General features: G+C 37.0%; 1 protein-coding gene across 3 annotated transcripts in view; it reads right to left on the bottom strand.

The window, feature by feature from the left end:
* Positions 1-19,555, bottom strand: part of jdp (DnaJ domain-containing protein) — a 171,997-nt gene extending 152,442 nt beyond the window's left edge. The window contains exons 1-2 of one of the 3 annotated variants that reach the window (XM_067761034.1): positions 19,396-19,555; positions 15,169-15,352 (exon numbers count right to left, since the gene is read on the bottom strand). In XM_067761034.1, the coding sequence (XP_067617135.1) occupies positions 15,169-15,255 (87 nt within the window). In that variant the 5' untranslated portion in view covers positions 15,256-15,352; positions 19,396-19,555. Of the gene's footprint in view, positions 1-15,168; positions 15,353-19,376 lie in introns of all 3 variants that reach the window. The other 2 variants (XM_067761033.1, XM_067761035.1) reach the window with 2 other exon arrangements.
* Positions 19,556-21,586: the final 2,031 nt, after the last annotated feature.

The raw sequence follows: 21,586 nt of genomic DNA, 5'->3' as shown, positions 1-21,586 counted from the left end.
CAAAATTTGACAGCTCGTTTACGCACTAGATAAATTTATACGTGTACACACTTTATAAGGCATTTATAAGGTTACATGAGTCCCCCTATTATTCTGAGTATGCAAAGATTAACCTTCTTTCCCTAAAATATCGTTAGTCTCTTTTGGTGTGTTTTATTTTTTACGCTTACTATCCCCCTACTTCGAAAATCAGGATGTTAAAACGAGTTTTTAACTTTATTTTACAAATAATATAAGATAAGTCTAAACGATTTAAGTATTTTAAGGCCTTAGGCCATTGCAGTTATCAAACTTTTAGGTTTTTCCTTCCTTTGGACTTAAAGAAAAATAAAAAATTTTCCCACAATCGCTTATCAGCTTTTACAAACACATGCCTTCGCTAAAAATATAAGTAAGTGTGTATGTTAATATGTAATCCCTGTAAAGGTATGCTAAGAAAGTTTTTCACTGAACATTTTTGTTTACCTGTATAATAACGTATATATTAGGGCGGGTCTATTTAAAAATCGCTCATTGCTCTGTGAAAATCGTATTCTAGGAATCGAAATAAGAAACTTTGCCGAAGGAACCATACCTCTAAAACGAATTCTGGTGTCCCGTCCCCCCAATTTGGGTCGAACTTTTGGGTAGGGGCAAATTTGGAAAAATCCCACTTTGACCCATTTAGAGTACTCCAATCGAGTCCAAATGTATGACCGACCCCCACTTACTTTGGAGGCCCGACCCACCGATGCCAGTGGCACACCCCCTGGAGCCCCCTGGGGGTTCACCATACAAACATTTATTTATTTCAGGGGGTGTGCCACTGGCATTGGTGGGTCGGGCCTCCAAAGTTAGTGGGGGTCGGTCATACATTTGGACTCGATTGGAGCACTCTAAATGGGTCAAAGTGGGATTTTTCAAAATTTGCCCCTACCCAAAAGTTCGATCCAAATTGGGAGGGGGGGAGGGCATCAGAATTCGTTTTAGAGGTATGGTTCCTTCGGCAAAGTTTCTTATTTTGATCCCTAGAATGCGATTTTCACAGAGCAATGGGCGATTTTTTTGCCTCCCCACAAATCGACCCGCCCTAGTATATATTGTTACGAATATTAGCAAAAATAAGGGGTGCTGCTATCTCTAAGCCGATGCTAAACAGTGATATCATGCACATCCATAAATCAATCATTATGTATCTACATAAACGAAACAATAATTGCGTCTACACATATGTACCATGTACGTATACGAGAAGCGGATAATCAATGCACAAACACATGCATATATCTGAGATACTCCTGAAAGTATACAATGAGAGAAGCTATAAAATCGTGCAATTGTAGTTACAGCTGAGAAGTTTGAGAGCTGATGGCAACTAGTAGATTCTGGAACGGAATGGAAGCGATTTAGTGTGATTTGAGCTATCAAGCAGTTTCGATTAAGACGCTATCTAGCGAGCCATAGCAGTATTATTTTGAAAGTGAGTTTCATTTCAGCTATCAATCAGTTTGGTTATTAAGCAAGCTATTCCTTGCAAAGTATAAGTGTTATTGTCAAGTACTTTAATAAAGGCTATTTTTCCATTATTCAATATTGGAGTTATTTATTCAACAGTTTAGTGATTCGAACTTAGCAGAAGGTTGCGAATAAGGGAAATTGCGGTAAATTCGTTACAATTGGTGTCAGAAGAGGAATTGTTGAATAAATTCCAGAGCACAACAAGGACATGGCAAAGTTCAGTGAATTGAAGATCCAGCAACTGAAGAAGGAGTTGGAGAGCCGTGGATTTAATACAACCGGCATTAAACTTGAACTTCAGGCACGACTACGAGAGGCAATGGAATTAGAAGGAATTGACGTAGAAGAGTATGACTTTCATCTTGATGGCGACGAAACAACAAAAATGGAAGAGACAGTTACGCAGGCAGTTACGAGCACAGACTTGAACATGATTTTTGCTGCAATATCTGCACAAACATCGACAGTAAAAGAAATGTCGTCAGAAATAACATCGAAGATTGAAGCACAAGAAACGCGTATGTCAGAAATGTTGACACAGATTACATCCAAGATGAAAACGCAATCGGAAGAACAGAAGACATATATGCCATCCCAACTGGAAGAACAGAAAACGTATATGTCATCACAGATGGAATCCCAAGAGACACGAATAACATCAAAGATGCAAACACAACTGAAAGAACAAGAAGCACGCATAACAGTACAACTCGAAACGCAGGAGGCGCGTATATCATCAAAACTCGAAGCGCGTATGGACGAGAAAATAACGCAGTTTGAGGAAAAAATGGATGCCGAGATAGAAGCTTTGAGAGGTCGTATACAGGAGTTGCAAATAAATCGCCCAACAGTTTCAGCGAGTAATCCAAAGGTAAAGACACCATCCTTTGACGGTTCTGTTCCTTTCCAGGTCTTTAAGCTACAGTTTGAGAAGACCGCAGCAGTGAACAACTGGAATGCTGAAGATAAAGTTGCTGCACTGTTCATGGCATTGAAAGGGCCTGCAGCTGAGATTTTACAAACCATTCCGGAGGGCGAACGGAACTGTTAAGAAGCATTGATGGGCGCTCTAGAGAGACGATACGGAACTGGGCATAGGAGACAGATATACCAAATGTAGTTGCTGAACCGCTTCCAGAGGCCTGGTGAAACATTGCAAGAGTTTGCGTTGGATATTGAAAGGCTAGCACATTTGGCGAATGCGGACGCACCCGTGGAATACACTGAAAGGGTAAAGATTCAGAGCTTTATAAATGGCATACGGGACGTCGAAACAAAGCGAGCTACATACGCAAACCCAAAGCCAACATTCTCAGAAACGGTGTCACAAGCTTGATTCAGGAAACAGCGTCTCTTCTGTGTAAGCCAGTTTTCAAAGCACGCCGTGTGGAAGTAGAAAGGCCAGAGTGGGTAGGCGCAATATTGAAGGCGAAAGGATCGCAAAAGCGGAGTGAAAAAGTTATCAAATGCTTCAAATGCGGGAAGTCCGGTCACATTGCACGTCGTTGCGATCTTGGTCCTAATAGTTACAACAATGTGGGTGGCCGTAAACGCAAAGCTGGAGGAGATGAACAAGAGCGAGTAAGAGGTAGAGATCGAGAGCTAGATCCAGCTATTGAATGCCCTGTGATATCTGTGTTGCAAATTGGTAGAAAATCGAGCAGTCTTGCCGTCAGAGGGAATGTGGATGGTAAAGAACGTGTACTGACTGTAGATACGGACGCATCTCATTCCTTGATCCGATCTGACTTGGTTAACAGGGGAATAAAACCGTTACCTGGAGCAGGGTTGCGTACGGTCACTGGCGAGTATATCCAAGTTCAGGGGGAAGTGATATGTGAAGTCTTGATTGGTTCTACACAAATTCGTTGTGGCGAAGATCGTTGAAGAAGTCATATTGGGAGTGGACTTCTTGGTTGACCATGACATCAAGATCGATATGCAGAGAAGGGTGATGCGTTATGAGAACCAGGATATACCACGTAACGTCAGTTTGCAGAAAGGATTCAGTAGTAATCGAGTACTGGTGGAGAAGACTCGACAAAAACCACGGAAGTCAAAGGCAAAGGTTAATAGGTCGAATGGGCCAAATAAAGCAAAATCAAAAGTACCTGCGAGAGAAACACTGGCATTGACAAAACCTAAAAGATGCACGAAAACGAAGCAAAGAATTTCCGAGAAAAATGCGAGGGTAGTTTCAAGCCGGAACGCACTACTGTTGTGAAACGTGGGAACGATACTGATTATGCGAAGCCAATCCGTCAAGCGCAAGCTCTACGAAGTAGTTCATTGGCCAAACAAGAGAGTGCGAGGGAACGATCGAGGATAATGAGTAGTAAGATGAAACCCAGGTACGACAAGTAAACAATTTGGAAGGTTTCCGGAAGGGAGATTTGGTACTGCTATACAACCCTCACCGGCGGAAAGGTGTTCCATCCAAATATCGGTGCAGTTGGGAAGGCCCGTACAGAGTTGTGAAGACGATCAGTGATGTCATCTACCGCATACAAGCAATTGGGATATCGCGAAATAGAAGAGTGGTACAGTTGGCGATGCTAACAGCGTTTAGATCGAGAGATTTGTCTGATCTGGAAGATCAGACTTATGTGGAGGGCAGTGTTACGAATATTAGCAAAACTAAGGGGTGCTGCTATCTCTAAGCCGATGCTAAACAGTGATATCATGCACATCCATAGATCAATAATTATGTATCTACATAAACGAAACAATAATTGCGTCTACACATATGTACCATGTACGTATAAGAGCAGCGGAGAATCAATGCACAAACACATGCATATATCTGAGATACTCCTGAAAGTATGCAATGAGAGAAGCTATAACATCGTGCAATTGTAGTTACAGCTGAGAAGTTTGAGAGCTGATGGCAACTAGTAGATTCTGGAATGGAATGGAAGCGCCTAGAAGATGCGATCTTTGATATCAGAGAATATAAAAGGCAGCAAATGTAGAGGCGCTTGGATTCAGTTTGATTTGAGCTATCAAGCAGTTTCGATTAAAACGCTATCTAGCGAGCCATAGCAGTATTATTTTGAAAGTGAGTTTCATTTGAGCTATCAATCAGTTTGGTTATTAAGCAAGCTATTCCTTGCAAAGTATAAGTGTTATTGTCAAGTACTTTAATAAAGGCCATTTTTCCATTATTCAATATTGGAGTTATTTATTCAACAGTTTAGTGATTCGAACTTAGCAGAAGGTTGCGAATGAGGGAAATTGCTGTAAATTCGTTACAATATTTTTGTGTGTATGTATGAAAAAATAACCAATTCACTGGATATTCACTTTTATGGCTTTCGAAATAATTTCCTTGAAGTTACTTTTTTAGTTGATTAAAGCATAACGCGCTTTTACAACTTAATAAAACCTTATGTATTTTGAATTACAACACAAATAAAATAAATTCTTGCAGACAAGGGCATTTTCTGCGTTTGTGTGTGTGTGTTGTGTTAGTATCAAATTGTAGTATGTATATCTACTTTGGGTTATTAAGCATTATAGATATGATATTTTGTATTATCCACCAGAAATTCTTAATTAGATACTAAATCAATAGTAATTATATAAAAACTAGTAAAGTTGTCTAAGTTCGGGTGTAACCGAACATTTTATACTCAGCGTGAGCTTCAATTCCACATTTCATTTCAGAAAAATTACTTTTATACATAACACGTGACACCGCCCGTTTAAAAAAAAATGTCTCCCCATTTCCTCTAACAATAAAACGTGATAAGTGAAATATATTGATTCAAAACTATTCTTTGCTAAGATATAACTTATTATTCTTGTCTACGATCCCGTCCATTTTTACTAGAAATATTTTCTACTATAGGGAAAACTTGTTTGTCCAATTTTATTACGATCCCTGAATTTTTCTTCGAGTTATGGCTCCCGAAACATAGAAAATTGCTAAGTCTTAAAAGGGCGGCGCCACGCCCATTTTTTTTTATTTAAAATATTTCCTATTTATTGTTATAAATCCACTTGGGAAATGAAATATCATTGATATTAAGCTCTTTTTGCAAAGATATAGCTTATTTTATTCGTCCACGACCCCTTTAAAAGTCTTTTATATAAAATTGGGCGCGGTCCGATTTCGTTAATTTTTCTTCAAGGCATTCCTTATATTAAAGGCAACCTCTCTGACGAATTTTATTACGATAGGTTTAACGATTTTTGATTTATGATTAATAACATTTGTAAAACTGATTTTACCACAAGTGGGCGGTGCCACGCCCATTTTAAATTTTTTTTTCAAACTTTTATCAAGAGTCTCGATATCAGTCCGTGTGTCAAATTTCAACATTCTAGGTGTATTATTTACTAAATTATCAGGTTTTTTGTGTTTTCCAAAATGTTATATATACAAAAAAGGGCGTGGTTATCATCCGATTTCGCTAATTTTCAATACCAATCTATTCTGGGTCCAGAAAAGCACGTGTACCAAATTTGATGACGATATCTCAATATTTACTCAAGTTATCGTGTTAACGGACAGACGGGCGGACGGACGGACGGACATGGCTCAATAAAAATTTTTTTTTTGACATTGATGATTTTGATATATGGAAGTCTATATCTAACTCGATTCCTTTATACCTGTACAACCAACCGTTATCCAATCAAAGTTAATATACTCTGTGAGTGCTGCTCAACTGAGTATAAAAACATTTACGGAATATGTTTCTAACGGCTAATTTCAATAAGATATATATATGTACATATGCGAGCTATCAGCTCGCTCTTGGCAAATGCAAGATTTTTTCCTCGCTGAAGGTTGCTCGCTTGTTATAAGAAGCAAATTATATGAAAACAAAAACCTGTTTTGCTTGTTATTGTTTTGCGACAGATACTGAAAGTAAAGGTACATGTATGTATGTAGTCTAAGAATCTAATAAATGCACTCTTTCTATCTATTTTTATACTCAGTTGCGCAGAGCTCACAGAGTATATTAACTTTGATTGGATAACGGTTGGTTGTACAGGTATAAAGGAATCGATATAGATATAGACTTCCATATATCAAAATCATCAGGATCGAAAAAAAATTTGATTGAGCCATGTCCGTCCGTCCGTCCGTCTGTCCGTTAACACGATAACTTGAGTAAATTTTGAGGTATCTTGATGAAATTTGGTATGTAGGTTCCTGAGCACTCATCTCAGATCGCTGTTTAAAATGAACAATATCGGACTATAACCAGCCCCACTTTTTCGATATCGACAATTTCGAAAAACCGAAAACGTGCGATAATTCATTACCAAAGATGGATAAAGCGATGAAACTTGTTAGGTGAGTTGAACTGATGACGCTGAATAGAAAATTAGTAAAATTGTGGGCAATGGGCGTGGTACCGCCCACTTTTAAAAGAAGGTAATTTAAAAGCTTGCAAGCTGTAATTTGGCAGCTGAGTATGTAATGTTCGGTTACACCCGAACTTAGCCTTCCTTACCAGTTAACACAAGTCTTATTATTCTTGGTAATTTCGTTTTTTCATATGGAGAGAAACGTATGAAAGATTTCGCTTTGCCTAAATTTAACATCAGTAGACCAGACGTAGACGCCGTTTCTAATATGTGTGAAAAAACGCACAATACCCAGGATTATATAGCCGTGAAGAAAACAGCAGACATTCTGGGGGAAGCGTGCTTAAGCTGCAGCCGCATCAGTATATATCTTTATAGTCAGGCGGCGATTAAGGCAATAATCTCTAACAGTGCTTCATCAAGAAGTGTTCTTGAATGCAATGAAGCATTGAAAAAACTTCGCTCAGGTCTGATCATACACTACCCAGTATAGTGGTCATAAAGGGATAGAAGGTAAAGAAAAGTATGATGAGTTGGCAAAGGAGGGTGCAACACTTGCTGAAACGACAATAGATGTCCGTTTGGAAGAAATTAAAAAAAGACAGTAGCTGCATATGATCCATCAAGCAGGAAAGGCGTGGACAAAAGGCGGGGCTGCAAAATTTCTAAGATCATGCGCCAAGCCTTAAAACCTATTCTATACTATGGAGGTCTTGTTTGGTGAAAAGCCACACAAAAAACAACATACCTCAAAAAATTAGAGGGTGTATGCAGACTATCAATGCTTAGCATTACGGGAGCCCTCAAAACAACCCAGATGGCTGCACTGTATGCCATTCTGCACATTCCACCTGTAGACCTGGTAGCAAAGAACATAGAGTTAACAACTTCTACGAGGCTCAGTCCCATGGAGTCACAGTAGTATAGCGTCATTTGTTATAATACGAACATACTACCTGATTCCCTATCTGGGATTCGAGGGGGCTCTTAAAGGCATAAAAGGGCTGGATGGTTGTCGCAGGTGTACTCAAATGGCGGATGAGGCGATACATGTGTACATAGATGTTTCCAAAGTATTGGAAGGAGTAGGGTCTACAGCATACTGTGCTGCTCCGGAAATAAACAGATCCTACAAGCTGCCAGATCATAGTAGCGTTTTCCAAGCGGAAGTATTAGCCGTAGCCAAGGCAGTAGAAGCACTGGAAGATAATTGCTAAAACTGCGGCCGTGTTAACTTGTATTTTGATAGCCCAGCCGCAATTAAGGCAATAATCTCGCATAGCGCAGCATTTAAAAGCGTGCTAGAGTGTAAGCAGCCTCTGCAAACAATCGGGACAGGGCGAGGCATACATTTATATTGGGTCCGAGGGCATATTGCAATAGATGGGAATGAAAATGCGGATGAACTAGCTAAAAAGGATGAAGCTTGCTCCGTAGAGGTCCCAATTAGACTGGGCGAGATTAAGCGAAGTCGAGAGGTGCACATGATCCACCAAGCGGGAAAGGCATGGGTTCAAGCGCGGGGCTGTAAAGTGTCGAAGATTATGTGTAGGTCTTACAACCTTAGACTAACAAAGTTGCTTCTATAATAAAAAGAGAGGATTGTAGACCATTGACGGCTATTCTGACCGGACACTGCCGACCGGCGTCACATGCTTTCAAATTAGGTTTTGTAGGTGATACCAGATGTAGGAAGTGCGGGTTGGAGTAGGAAACGATCGAGCACGTATTGTGTTCGTGCTCTGTGCTTGCCAGGCTCCAGACTCCAGATATAAGAAGTGATACAGCTGTCAGATCTAGAAGCAGCAAGTGCCATAAGTCCTAGAAATCTTCTAGTATTTACCAAGAGGATGGAGTTATTTTATAACATAGGTTCTGGTTTTTGATAGGGTTTTCCAGTTTGGTCGTTATATAAACTTCTGGTAACATATGCACTCTTTCAGTCTATGTTAGGTCCTCATGGACCGGCCAGATAAACCTAACCTCTTTGCAAAGCCTACGATATTACATTTACAATGTGGCTCTTATCTTTGAAGAGAGAAGAATTAATGCTCACGATGGGTATGCTAACTGGACACCGCAGATGTAGGAAGTGCGAGCTGCAGGAAGATACAGTGGAGCATGTACTGTGTTCATGCCTTGTGCTTGCCAGGTCAAGGTTACAGTTATTAAGGGCGGCAGAGTTGCCAGATCTCGAGGCAGCAATTAAGATAGGTCCTAGAGAATTTCTAGTATTTGCCAAAAGGACGGAGTTATTTTATAATATAAGTCCTGGTACCTGATTGGGGTTCTTCCGTTTGGTCGTCAAACATATTGTGGTAGCGCTATGGAAACATTCAGTCTATGTGAGGTTTTTATTGCCCGGCCAGTACAACATATACATACCTATACCCATTAGCTGCACCAATTTTTATTATAAAATGAGCCAAAGCTAAATAGATAATAACAAGTAATATACGATAATGTCTGCTCTAGTGTGGAAGAAAATGCTGGAAATATTTTTTTTATAGATGCGCCTGCCGAAACACAGAAAACCTTTGTGACTTCACTTATTTCAGCTTAAGTTCGTGTGAAAGGTAAACTTACTGTTGCATTTCCTTCTTTAGGAGTTCCATTTGTATGCACCGGAGAAGTGCAGATATTGTCAAGGCGTGCATAAAGAAATCAGATTTGTGTCCGAATGTACAAGCGTTAAAATTGTCTGCTGAAATGCGAGTGAATATTTGTGAAGCTGAGCCTTCTAATCAGTTTGCAGATTTCATACTGAAAAAAGGCAACGGCTGCAAGTCCATAAACTGCCATGGTTATGTGACAATACCAGAAATCGTAGCACACTGCGTCAGAACAGTTGATGAAGTTATTGATAACGTATAACCAGATATTGTTTACATGAAACGCAAGCACTCCACGTGGTTATATTAGCGAGGCATCGTCACTTCAACGAACTCAGCCGCAGATGAAACCTGGAGGGTTTAATGCGTTCACATTAATAGTTCCCGATATGGTCGGGCTAATACTCCATGGTGCCTGTTACCAGAACTAGAGATATACACCACCGATAAAAGCCGCCGCCGATTTTCGTCGTTTTTAATGTCAAAACAATCGGCGCGGCGGCGGCGTTCGGCGCGTTACTATATTTTCTACTCATTTAAGACTGTCTAGGTCGTTTGTTGTTCATGTCAAAAATTGGTGGGATATGGTCGACAGTGGAATCGGTGGATGCGCACTACTGCCAGTTATAACACTCCAGTTGCGAAATTTAACTCTTTCCATCCATTCAAAAGTTATATAAAAAAACAGTCGCTTTCAATGCCAACTTAACACGGATTTTGCATCACCCAATTCACAAAGTTATTAAAACAAAGCACTAAACGAAACGTTAAATAAAAATGTAAATGCTCACTTTGCATAATTTTTTCAAAGAATTAATAAGGACCAATGAATTCAAAAAAAAATGACCCAATTCGAGCATGATTTCAAATTGTCCTTAAGTTGTTAAAATGCAAGTTACCCGAAAAAAGCCGATTTTTTCAAAAATTCTATATTCGGATTGGCTACAATAATAAGCGAAATTAATGATGCGAAATCCTTTAGTAGGTTCCAGGGGTTTAAAAACTCCTTTGAAATGATTCCCTCCTCATACTGAAGTTGGAGGTATATGTACGTATGAGAAGAGTTTGAAAAATCACTTGGCCTTATACTCAAACACCTGTTGTTTATTTGCGAAACTTTAAAATATCATCTGAAATGTTAATTTTCATTTTCACACTTCATCATTCAATACCCGAGTCTCCTGGTTTGACACTTATTAAAGTTGGCGGCCATATCCCCAACTAGCCCAATGGAGTGAATCACATAGTTTATAGCCTACCAACCATGTTTAAATATAATCTACGCGTTACGTCTTCTGTTACGTATGTGAATACGTAGGCATATATATTTACCAGGTGAGGCTTTGTCGTTCGCAAGAACACCTAAATTGGTGAAGCAAAAGCTTTCCCAAGACAGTCAAACAAATGACCGGGTGTGCTACTACCCTAACCTAGTGGACAGTCGTACTAGGCTGAAAACTGAAGCTATGCTATTATTTATAATGAATTCTTGTATCAAGAGGCATGAAAACAACAGTTTGGACTGAGCATAACATTAACATCTTTCAACTTAAAATCGGCCGACTTTCATCCTTAAATATCGTTTTGGTTTATCGAAGACTACTGAAATCAAGGTTTCGAGCACAAACGTCTGCAAGATTTTGGTCTGCATTTAAAAAAAAAATTATCCAGGGTCTTTGTAAAATTTATTATATAGGATTATACTATTTCCACCTATAAGTTACGCAATAATATCCACTTGTATGCTTATGATTTCGAGCGCGGCATTTTTGGCCGAATAGTTGCTACCTAATGTTTGAAGGTGTTTCTCTTGTAGTGCTCGGCAGCATAAATAAACAAATGTAAGGCGGGATAACCTCCGAAGTTTTTTTAAGGCAATTTGCGTGGTGCCACTTTTAATTTTTCTTACAAATTTGCGGGGCGGGACCTACTCGTGTTATGTCGATTCCGATCGGTATAGTAGGCGGAGCACGCTGCCATCACACCACCTCGGCAGCATAGCGCGACAAAAAAAAAATTTGTTAGAAAGTCTTCGGTGTTACACCTAGAGCTTCTAGGAAAGTGACGTCAATGAAGGTATGAGTTCGAAGTCGCAGTCCTATAGCTTCTGTGCTTGCATGTGGTGTGAGGGCCAGGAGGCGTGGTAGTGACTGGTGGTGGACAGGATTACTTGTGTTCGCACATCGGGAATTATAGCACTTAAAACAGCCGAAAAAACTAGAGGCGCCCTTTACCGCGATCGACAATAGGCTAGCGTTGGCGTTAATCGTTAAAACTGTGCCAAGAGAGCCATGAGTATTAAAAGACCATTAATAGCAACCATAAGTCGCATTTGTGCGTGACCAGCAAGGGGCCACAAATAATTTAAAGAAATCGTGTCCACAACGAGTATTAGAAGTTAGACCAGAACATCTCCTTCGGTAAAACTACGTTTTGTACGGAACATATAGACAAAAGTGTGACCATTTTAAGTACTTAAATTTTTTTCGGCAGACGCAGCAGTACCAGTCCCTTAAGGGAGTAAGGGAACTCAGGACAGTCCCTCCGCAAGAAGCTGCAAAATGTTTTCTTCATTTTTTATGTTACTCTGCCCCGGAGTTGAACCCAGGACCTTCCGTGTGGTAGACGGAGCATTCTACCACACCACGGCGGCCATAGCTTGTGTAAATTTTTAGGTGAAAATGTCTGCTGCAATTAAAATTTTATTTATGGCAAATACAAAAAACTTATTAAGCGTTTATAATGACGTTTCCATATAAATTCTCTGATATAGGAGCCTAACTAAATAATATCTATAATGGAAATTTTTAATTAGTTAACAAACAGATTCATATTGACGCATATTCCAGCGAAATGAAATGAACGCGGCTTTGACGAAAAATTTTGCTATACTTTTTCAAAAGAAAATTTCCTAGTAATTGTTTGTTTATATATAAATATATTTGCACATTTTAATTGCGTTATCAAATTGATATGTGTACAATGACTGTATTTTTAGTGAAGTTTTATCAGTTCCAACCTGCTAATAGTTTCTGTTTTATACTGCCAAAAAACCAGAGTTGGGATAAATGCACGAAATTCTGAGCAACAACACGCTCGAACCTAAATGGGCTGACATAATCAATATATTTCGTTAAGTGTTAATAAGGCGTTAAGATGTTATGAATCTAAACGTCTGTTCCTCTTTCACATATTCGTAAAACTAGCCTAGAACTGCGGCCCAGTCCGCACAATATGCAAAGATATGATCTTGAAAAAAAAAAATAACGAGACCGTCCAGAAAATAATCTTTAAAAATTCCCAACAAATCGCAAAATACTCACAGTCACGGAGATAAGCACACGGTGATAAACAGAAGGATGGATAGTGGAGTTCTTAAAAAAGGAGGATCCAATACTCCCCTGAAATACGAAATACAATCCAGAAACGGATCCGAAACAGCCCAAAGAAGATCTCGAACACAGTCTCTAAACGGTAGTCCTCGAAAAATTTGAAATAGTCCCGAAAATGTTCCTCAAATTATCCTGAAACGGTCCTTTGATAGTCTCAAAGTATTTCAGCAATTATAAATAAAAACAATAAATCTTAATTAAAGTCAAGGCTATACAATACAAAATCTTTTTTATTTTCACTCGGTCCATTGTAAATAAAATAAATAAAGAAGTGCAAGGCGCGATAACCTCCGAAGAGATTTTAAGCCGAGTTTATCTTCCAATTCGTGTCGTGCTTCTTTTGGTTTTTCCTACAAATTGGCGGGTCGACACCTACATGTTTTTACGATGACTCCGAATGGCATCTGCAAGGCTGATGAGTTTTCACTGAGGGGATTTTCATGGCAGAATTACATTCGGACTGTATGCTAAACACTTCCGAGAGGCGATGCCGATTAGAAAAACCGTTTTCTTCGTTTTTGATGTTACTCTGCCCGGGAGTTGAACCCAGGCGTTGTAGGCGGAGCATGCTACGATAACACCACAGCGGCCGGCTCTATCAGTTACAGCTTGTGTAAATTTTTGGGTAAAAGTTCCTGCTGAAATTAAAATTTTATTTACGGCAAATACAAAAAGCTTATTAAGCCTTGATAATGATATTTCCGTAAAAATTTTCTGTTATAGGAGCCTAATAAACCTATTTAATTAATAACTATAATGGACAGTTTTAATTAGTTAAACAAACAGATTAATATTGACGAATATACCAGCGAAATAAAATCAACATGGCTTTGACAAAACATTTTGCTATACTTTTTCAAATAAAAATTTCTTAGTAACTGTTTGTTTGTATATAAGTATGTATATTTGCACAGTTCAATTGTGTTATCTAATTGATATCAAATTGATATTGCGTTATCAAATTGATATGTGTACAATGACTGTATTTTTAGTGAAGTTTTATCTGTTTCCAACCTGCTAATAGTCTGTATTGTATACTGCCAAAAAACTAGAGTTGGGAAAAATGTACGAAATTCTGAGCAACAACACTGCTCGAACTTAAATGGCCTGACATAATCAATATCTTTCGTTAAGTGTAAATGAGGCATTAATTTGTTGTGGATTTAAACGTCTGTTTATCTTTCACATATTCGTAAAACTAGCCTAAAACCACGTCCCAGTTCGCACTATATGCTAAGATATGATCTTGAAAAAAATAACGAGATCGTCCAGAAAATAATCTTTAAAAAGTCCCAACAAATCGCAAAATACTCACAGTCACGGAGATAAGCACACGGAGATAAACAGAAGGATCGATATGATGGAGTTCTTAAAAAACGAGTATCCAATACTCCTCGGAAATCATTTTTTATTTAATGATCTTGAAATAGTTCCGAAAACAAAGAAGAGTTCCGGCGATAGTTAAAAATATTCGGTGGCAGTCCGGAACGGTTCCGAAACAGCCCCAAGAAGATCTCGAACACAGTCTCTAAATGGTCCCGAAATAGTCCTAAAAAAATTTGAAATAGTCCCGAAAATATTCATCAAATTGTCTCAAGTATCTAGTCTATAAGCAAAAACTTTCTAATCAAAATTTCAGGAATTTTAAATAAATATAATACATCTTAATTAAACTCAAGGATATACAATAAAAAATCTTGTTTGTTTTCACTCGGTGCATTATAAATGAATAAATGCATGGCGCGATAACCTCCGAAGAGATTTAAGGCCGTTGTTATGTTCCAATTTGCGTCGCGCTTCTTTTAGTGTTTCCTAAAAATTGGCCTACACGAACGGCACCTGCAAGGCAGATCAGTTTTTCGAGAGGCGAAACCGATTAGAAAAACTTTTTTCTTCATTTTTGATGTTACTCTGCCCGGAAGTTGAACCCAGGACCATCGGTGTGGTAGGCTAGCATTGATATAATGAGAGATGACGCAACTTGAAGCCATCAGCTTGGATTATATGACCCACTAATTCTTACCGGTTTGGTAAAGTGCATCTTAACAAGCATACGACCATTGATGCTTATTTCATGCATGCATGAAACTTTTATAACTCGGATACTAATGAAATCCCCATTAATAAGAATCTTCCAGATTCTATGTATGGTATATAAGAAGTGCACTCGAACTTCATTTTGAAAATATGCATGAGCCCATTTTTTGAAAATTTGTTTAATGTGGTAATTAGCTATTAGTTAGATGCAAATAGTTAAATTTTTTTTGAATTATATATTTTTTTAAAACTATAATTTGGTATATAATATCCACAACTACTTTCTTTACTATGTGACCTTTACTTACCGATGAATTTTCGTCACAGTTGAGCATTCCATAAAAGTCCTCATCGGGAGTTCGTTTAAAGCTAAACACTGCATCAACTGCGCTCATGTTGTTGCTGTTAAATCTGCTGTTGTTGTGGTTTTTGAATTTGTTTTTATATATTTTCTTTTTCCACAAGATTGCTACAATCTCTGATTATCTTACACTGTGAATTGAAAATAAAAGCACAAGAAACACTATAAGATATAAGAAATTTCATTTCGCATTTAAAGTAATTTAAAACCAAAATCGAATTTTTTTTAGTAAACACTCTCAACCAATTAAAAACATAAAAATTCCTTTAATAGTAAGTACAACAAGTGCTTGTTATCACTTTTGCTGATTTTTCTTTTATTTATACAGTTTTGTCAATTTTTTGTTTTGCGTGAGCGGTTTCTTGAGCTCACTTCAGCTTTATTTGTTTATAGTAAATAGGTTCTTTTTTATGAATGACACTTTTCAAACACAAATCCAAGAGCATACGCGTGCTTGAGTAGTTGACAGATAATCCAACACAAAACAAATCAATTATGTTAAAGAGCATACACCGCAAAGTCAGGGCGAAATATAATTAGTAAAAAAAAAATTGAAATCTCAATCTGAATCAGCACAAAATAGTTTGACCTTCATCTTAAGAAAAAAATGTAGAAATGTTTATTTTGCTAAAGCTATTAATAAGCAAAGTTAATAGAGCATAACAACATTTTGATAGCACACGCCTTATATTAATGTAATGTTAACCAAAACAAGTAAGGACGGACTGTATTTGGCTGTGCCGAAGACTTCATAACATTCATGAATGGGGCTGAACAATGAATCTTATCCCATTCGTAATATCCAAATAATGCGCTGTTTAAGATAAAAAATATATAGTGAACAGATGTACATACCTAAACGATTTTAAGATAAATATAAAACAAAAACTGGCAAAAAACCTCCTTATCTGAACGATCGGTTGTATGGGATATAACTATATATAGCTCCGATCAAAGTAATTTTTTCAGGATATCTTCTATGATATATTAAAATATATATCACTGAGTTTCTAAATTGCGGCAGGAATGAGCAAAATCGTCTTATCTGAACGAACGGTTGTATGGGAGATATATGCTATAGTGGTCCGATCCTACCGGATCCGACAAATGTCTAATATAATACAAAAATACATCCGTGTGCCAAATTTCATGGAGATATGTCAAAATTTGAGGGACTAGTTTGCGTTCAAACAGACAGACGGACGCACAGACGGACATGGCTATATCAACTTAGTTCGTCGCCTTGATTAATTCGGTATACTTAATGGTGAGTCTATCTTCTATATTTCTCAATGTTACAAACATCGGACCAAAGTTAATAAACCATTTCATGTTCATGAAAGGTATAAAAACAACAACAACAACTAAAGTACACACAACAGTCAATTTCACTTCGAAACATGCAAAAGAGCGAATAAGCTCAGTTTTTATTTACTCATATAAGAGGCGTTCTATGGCAAGTTGTATATCATATTGATTAGATATTGCATTAAAAGAAAACTTTGCGAGAAAAGTTTCTCTGTCGCTATTGGTTTTTTTAATGTGTTGAGATATTATCACAGGAAATCAAATAAAAAAACCGTGCAAATAAAATTTGAAAAAAGTAGCACTTGTTTCAGACCACTTCAAATCTCCGCTTCCCTATCGCGGTACTTTAATAAATTCAACAGCCTCTCCCTTTAACTTCTTTCAGGATGAAATATTGAATTTTACTATAGGATTAGCTTGGTTGTTTTTTCAGCTTTCAATGAACTTGGCGGTTCAGTTTTAGTTAACATTCATTTCATTCCTTTTGCATCTCGAGGTCGCTCAAAGACCCCGAAGAGAGTAATTTTTGCTTTTTTCTTCTAGTGCGCCTTTACAAAGGATGAAAGAGCTCCCAATAGCGGCAGTTTGCCTCAAATTTAGCATAAGCTGTCATTAATTTTATATAGCGCTGAATTTTTTTGACTTTAAAATCGGCATCGTATCATTACCATTATATGGCGCCCACTCTTCTAGGCTCTTTTGGCTGTTGGAATTTCCGCCATCCATCTCTGCTTTCCGATAACTTAAGCCAATTTAGATCACCAAGGGAAACATATTCTGTCTATATCTGTCTCTGCCCTTACTTTGGCGTCAAATTATAACCAAACCAGCATTGTTGAACCATGTATGTACATATGGGGTATTCCATCCCATTTCGACCAATTTTGTACCCGACCCCTTTAGAATTGGCTGAAAGTTTTTCTTCTTTTTCTAGCTTACGAAAGACGTTTTTCAGAATTTTTTCATCCAAACTCAAAAAAAGTTATGAATTTAAAAAAACACCGTTTTTTGTTTTCAAAATGCTTTAACTTTTTCAAAAATTTACCGTTTGGGATCATTTTTTTTAATTTGTTTTTAAATGTACTTTTCGGAAAAAATAAAAAAAATGTTTAAAGTTTTTTTTTTTTAATTTTTCAGTTTTTCGAGATTTTTCAATTTCGCCATGTTTTTTTTTCTCATAAAAAACTTCAATTAATTCTGCAATCATCCCCACTAATCCCGGAGTGGGCCGATTTTTTTTTATATTTTTTTTATTTAATTGAAAAAAAAAATTTTCTAATTGGTCGAAATGGGATGGAATACCCCATATGAATCTACATAAAACTAATCTTACTTATAAACCAAACTCTTTCGATACACATAGTTGGCATCAAGATGCATATTCTGGAGCTGTTTTGAATTCGACAAAGAGAGTTTTTAGTAGATTGACTAGGTTTGAAAATTAAGAAAGGTTGGAATAGGTCGACCAACGAAATGTCCTACAGTATATTTCCACACCGAGATTTTTATATCTATATTTTATATATTTATTTCTGTCGTATGGAGTCAGCATAAGATATGGACGAATATTTAAAAAAAAGGAGGACGACACCAATCAAGGGGTTGATAAGCGCGATACAAAGCTTTATAACTTCAAAGCTTCCGCAACCCAATTGTCAACCTCACCTACGCTAGAGGAATACTGTTAAAAATATTTAGCAGGCAAGGCTCTGGTGACTCCAAGTTCCTCATGGAACCAGGGGGTGGGGGTGGCCTAGAAAGTTTAATGTGGTCATATAAATCGTTCCCGGGATGGTAGGGCGAGTACCTTAACAGTGCTTTGTTACCGCAACGTACCATATCTATATCAGGCAAAGGATCATCAATATCGATATCACTCCCCAAAGCCTTCGGGCAGTGTGTTTTCATTAATAAAACAACAACAATAACACCGATTCGAAGAGAAGCTCTGCCGAAATTTAAACCGGTTTGTCTGTAAACCAATATTGACAAGGGATGACGGAAAATCGTGTCAAAATGATACTAGCTCTTACCCTATAACTGCAAAGGATTTGCCAAGATTTTCAAGGAAGTAGGTATGTAGTGCCACGCTGTTATTATTATTATAACGAATAAAAGTATTACTTTGGCAGATATAAATCAGGTACGGTCCGATACCGGCCTTGAAATATTCTGCCATCAAACAAATTTTCAGACAGCGTATTACATAGTAGATATGTATCTCCTCGCTATCATATAGCTATCTCACTTTTCCTTTCGTCAAAAATTTTGTCAAATTTCTTGTTTATTCCTCAATACCTTTCACTTCGTTTTATTACACGGTACCCTAAATTTACGCTATAGCTGCCCAAAACTCATACGATATGTTCATTTTAAAATGGTTTTATTTAAAAAAATTTTTTTGAGTATTTTCTCAAAAACATTTTTTTTTATTTTTTGTTATTTTATTTCTTTTTTCCCTACTCCTAAAGATATATAAAAACAAAAATTATTTTTTTGTTTGATTGTAAAAGTTTTAAAATTACACTTATCAAGATCAAAATATTTTTTTTAATAATTATGCATCTATTGACCTCCGCAATATGAACTAAATATGCTACATCTTTATCAAACCCCATCCGATTAAATATGGAATAACCCAAATACACAAATATATATATATATAGACGTGTATATGAGTATCACTTAATAATTTACAAAGTCTCTCTTTAATAAAAAAAAAAAAACACCAACAATCGTTAAATTTTTTTTTTTTTTATTTATTTCTCACAAGGCAAGTGTTTTTTCCATTTTCTTTTGTAAATGAACTAAAATTAAAAAACATGTATACACATTAATTTTTTTCACCTAAATAACTTTTTCTCACTCTGTTATATTGCCACACGTGCGCTGTGTTGTTGTTAACAGCACGTCGATTCTGTAACTGCCACAATATCAAAGAGGCTCAAATGCTCAGTGCTGTTTCGCCTTCACCTTCGACAGTGCACTCAAAATGTATGCAATGTTGTTATTGTTGATTCCCTTTCATATCATTGGAACTTGCGTAGTGTAATAACTCATTCAATACCAGAATGTAGTTTCACACACCTGCTGGAGTTACCAATGGAAGTCAGCAAAAAGCTGCAAAACGACCCTGTTAAGCTTACACTCACGGTTGCCATCTCAAAAAAAGATTTAGCATCAAACATTAAAAAAAAAGAAACAAAAGCAGTCACAAAAATCAAAAGTGGCCTAAATATGATTTAGTTGGTAGTTACACAAGGAACGGTGTGCTCAAATTACTTAATGATAACTAGTGTATTAAATATATCAAAATTTGAATATTTTCTCTAAAAACAATACTTTGGTGGTTCAATATCGCGGAAAAACTCAATCAGCTCAAACGGGCATTTGATACCTTTTGCCGAGTTGCCAATTGGATCATTCCGATTGACCCGCTGTTCCAATTTCATTGGACAAAAATTGTCTATACAACTAAAAAACTATGATTCTTATTCTGTTGTAATTAAAAAAAAAAAAAAAATTTGAGTAAAGTGCAAAAAATCTCTTACTTTAGCACTACAGTTTGGAATAGTATCTCACTCATAAAGCTTCTAGATATCCTTTATATCAAGATATGTTTTTCTCCCGTTTTTTCATATTCTTTCTTATTAGCGCAAACTTACTTCCGAATTTTACTACCTCTGAAATTTCAGGAATCTAAATTGTTGTTGTGATTCTATTATGAAATTTCTTTGGTGGTGATTGCTCTCAGGGAGGACGTATTTTGGAAAAAATATACCACTGGTCCTAGTTGGAAAAAAGGACTGAAGTTGGCACAAAATCAACCAAAGTGGCAACCAAGCTCGCGCTTTCAATCAGTTGCACAAAGATGTGATTGTACTCAATGCATATATGAAAGTTGCATGACGAGCTTTTGATTTAGCTTAAAGCTGGAACCCGTGTGCATTATTTTTGTTCGCAGTGTTGTTGTTTACGTCTATATCCCAACCTTAATGCCATCTATACAAATAATTTGCTTAGTAGTGGGCTGAGCTGAACTCATGCTGAGCTCTTTTTGGAGATGTCTTCACAGCTGATAAGCGACTATTACAATAATAATACAGTAGGGAGTTCGGAATTAATAAAACTGGAGCAACACGAGTCAATGAGTAGAGTATAAGTTGAATTACAGAAAAGTATGTACATATGTACTAGACAGAGAATACTAAGAGTTTGGTGCAGATGTAGATATGATGTGATATTACATCATGCGATTTTTCTGCCTTCTGATTTCATATTTTAGTAATATGAATTGTAAACTTCTCTTGATAACTTTAAACTAACTACCTATATTTTATTACTAAACTTTACTGCGTTGTCGATTTATCTAAATTTTACTTTAATTCTATTCACCTATTGAAATCAATGTGATGTTGCATCACCTGATATTCTGCTATAAACGCGTTTGTTTCAAACTGGAATGAAATAATATGATGTCAGCAAACAGTAAATACTAGTATAATCTAAAGAAATCCCTTTGTGGCACGAGTTCATAGTGACCCACTAAAACCATTTAAATATTTTTTAATTAATACATCTTAAATTATGCATCATGTGATGTTTGTGTTATGCGCGATTTAAGTGCGTGCAATTTTTTTCATTCAGATCTGATGTTAAATTATTCCGCTAAAAGTTTAAAAATGGATCACTTTGATGAATTTCTCAATAGTCTTCATTTCTAAACAACAAAAGATTTCCATAAACACCCAAAGCTTGAGCTCCATTATTCTTCTGTCGTTCATTAAAAAAAAAAAATAATTGATATGATAAAGGTGATATTTTATTTAAAAATTTGGACTTCGCGCTGCCCTTTCTATATCCTGACTTAATTTTAGAGAAAAATCGTATTGAAGTAGGTTTGGCGAGCATAAAAAACCACATCGGATTAAAACCAGTACGGCTGCGAAATAGAGGTTTACGCCGATCACTTAATCGGCGGCGGCGGCGCAGGCTCTATTATATACAGGCGGCGGCGGCGTGTGCGGCGCGCCGGCGTACGCCGGTGTTCTTACTTT

The sequence above is a fragment of the Eurosta solidaginis genome, chromosome 1 (genome assembly GCF_040869045.1).
Source record: "Eurosta solidaginis isolate ZX-2024a chromosome 1, ASM4086904v1, whole genome shotgun sequence".
NCBI lineage: Eukaryota > Metazoa > Arthropoda > Insecta > Diptera > Tephritidae > Eurosta > Eurosta solidaginis.
The sequence above is the reverse complement of the archived record's forward strand: the minus strand, read 5'-3'. Positions and strand labels throughout refer to the sequence as shown.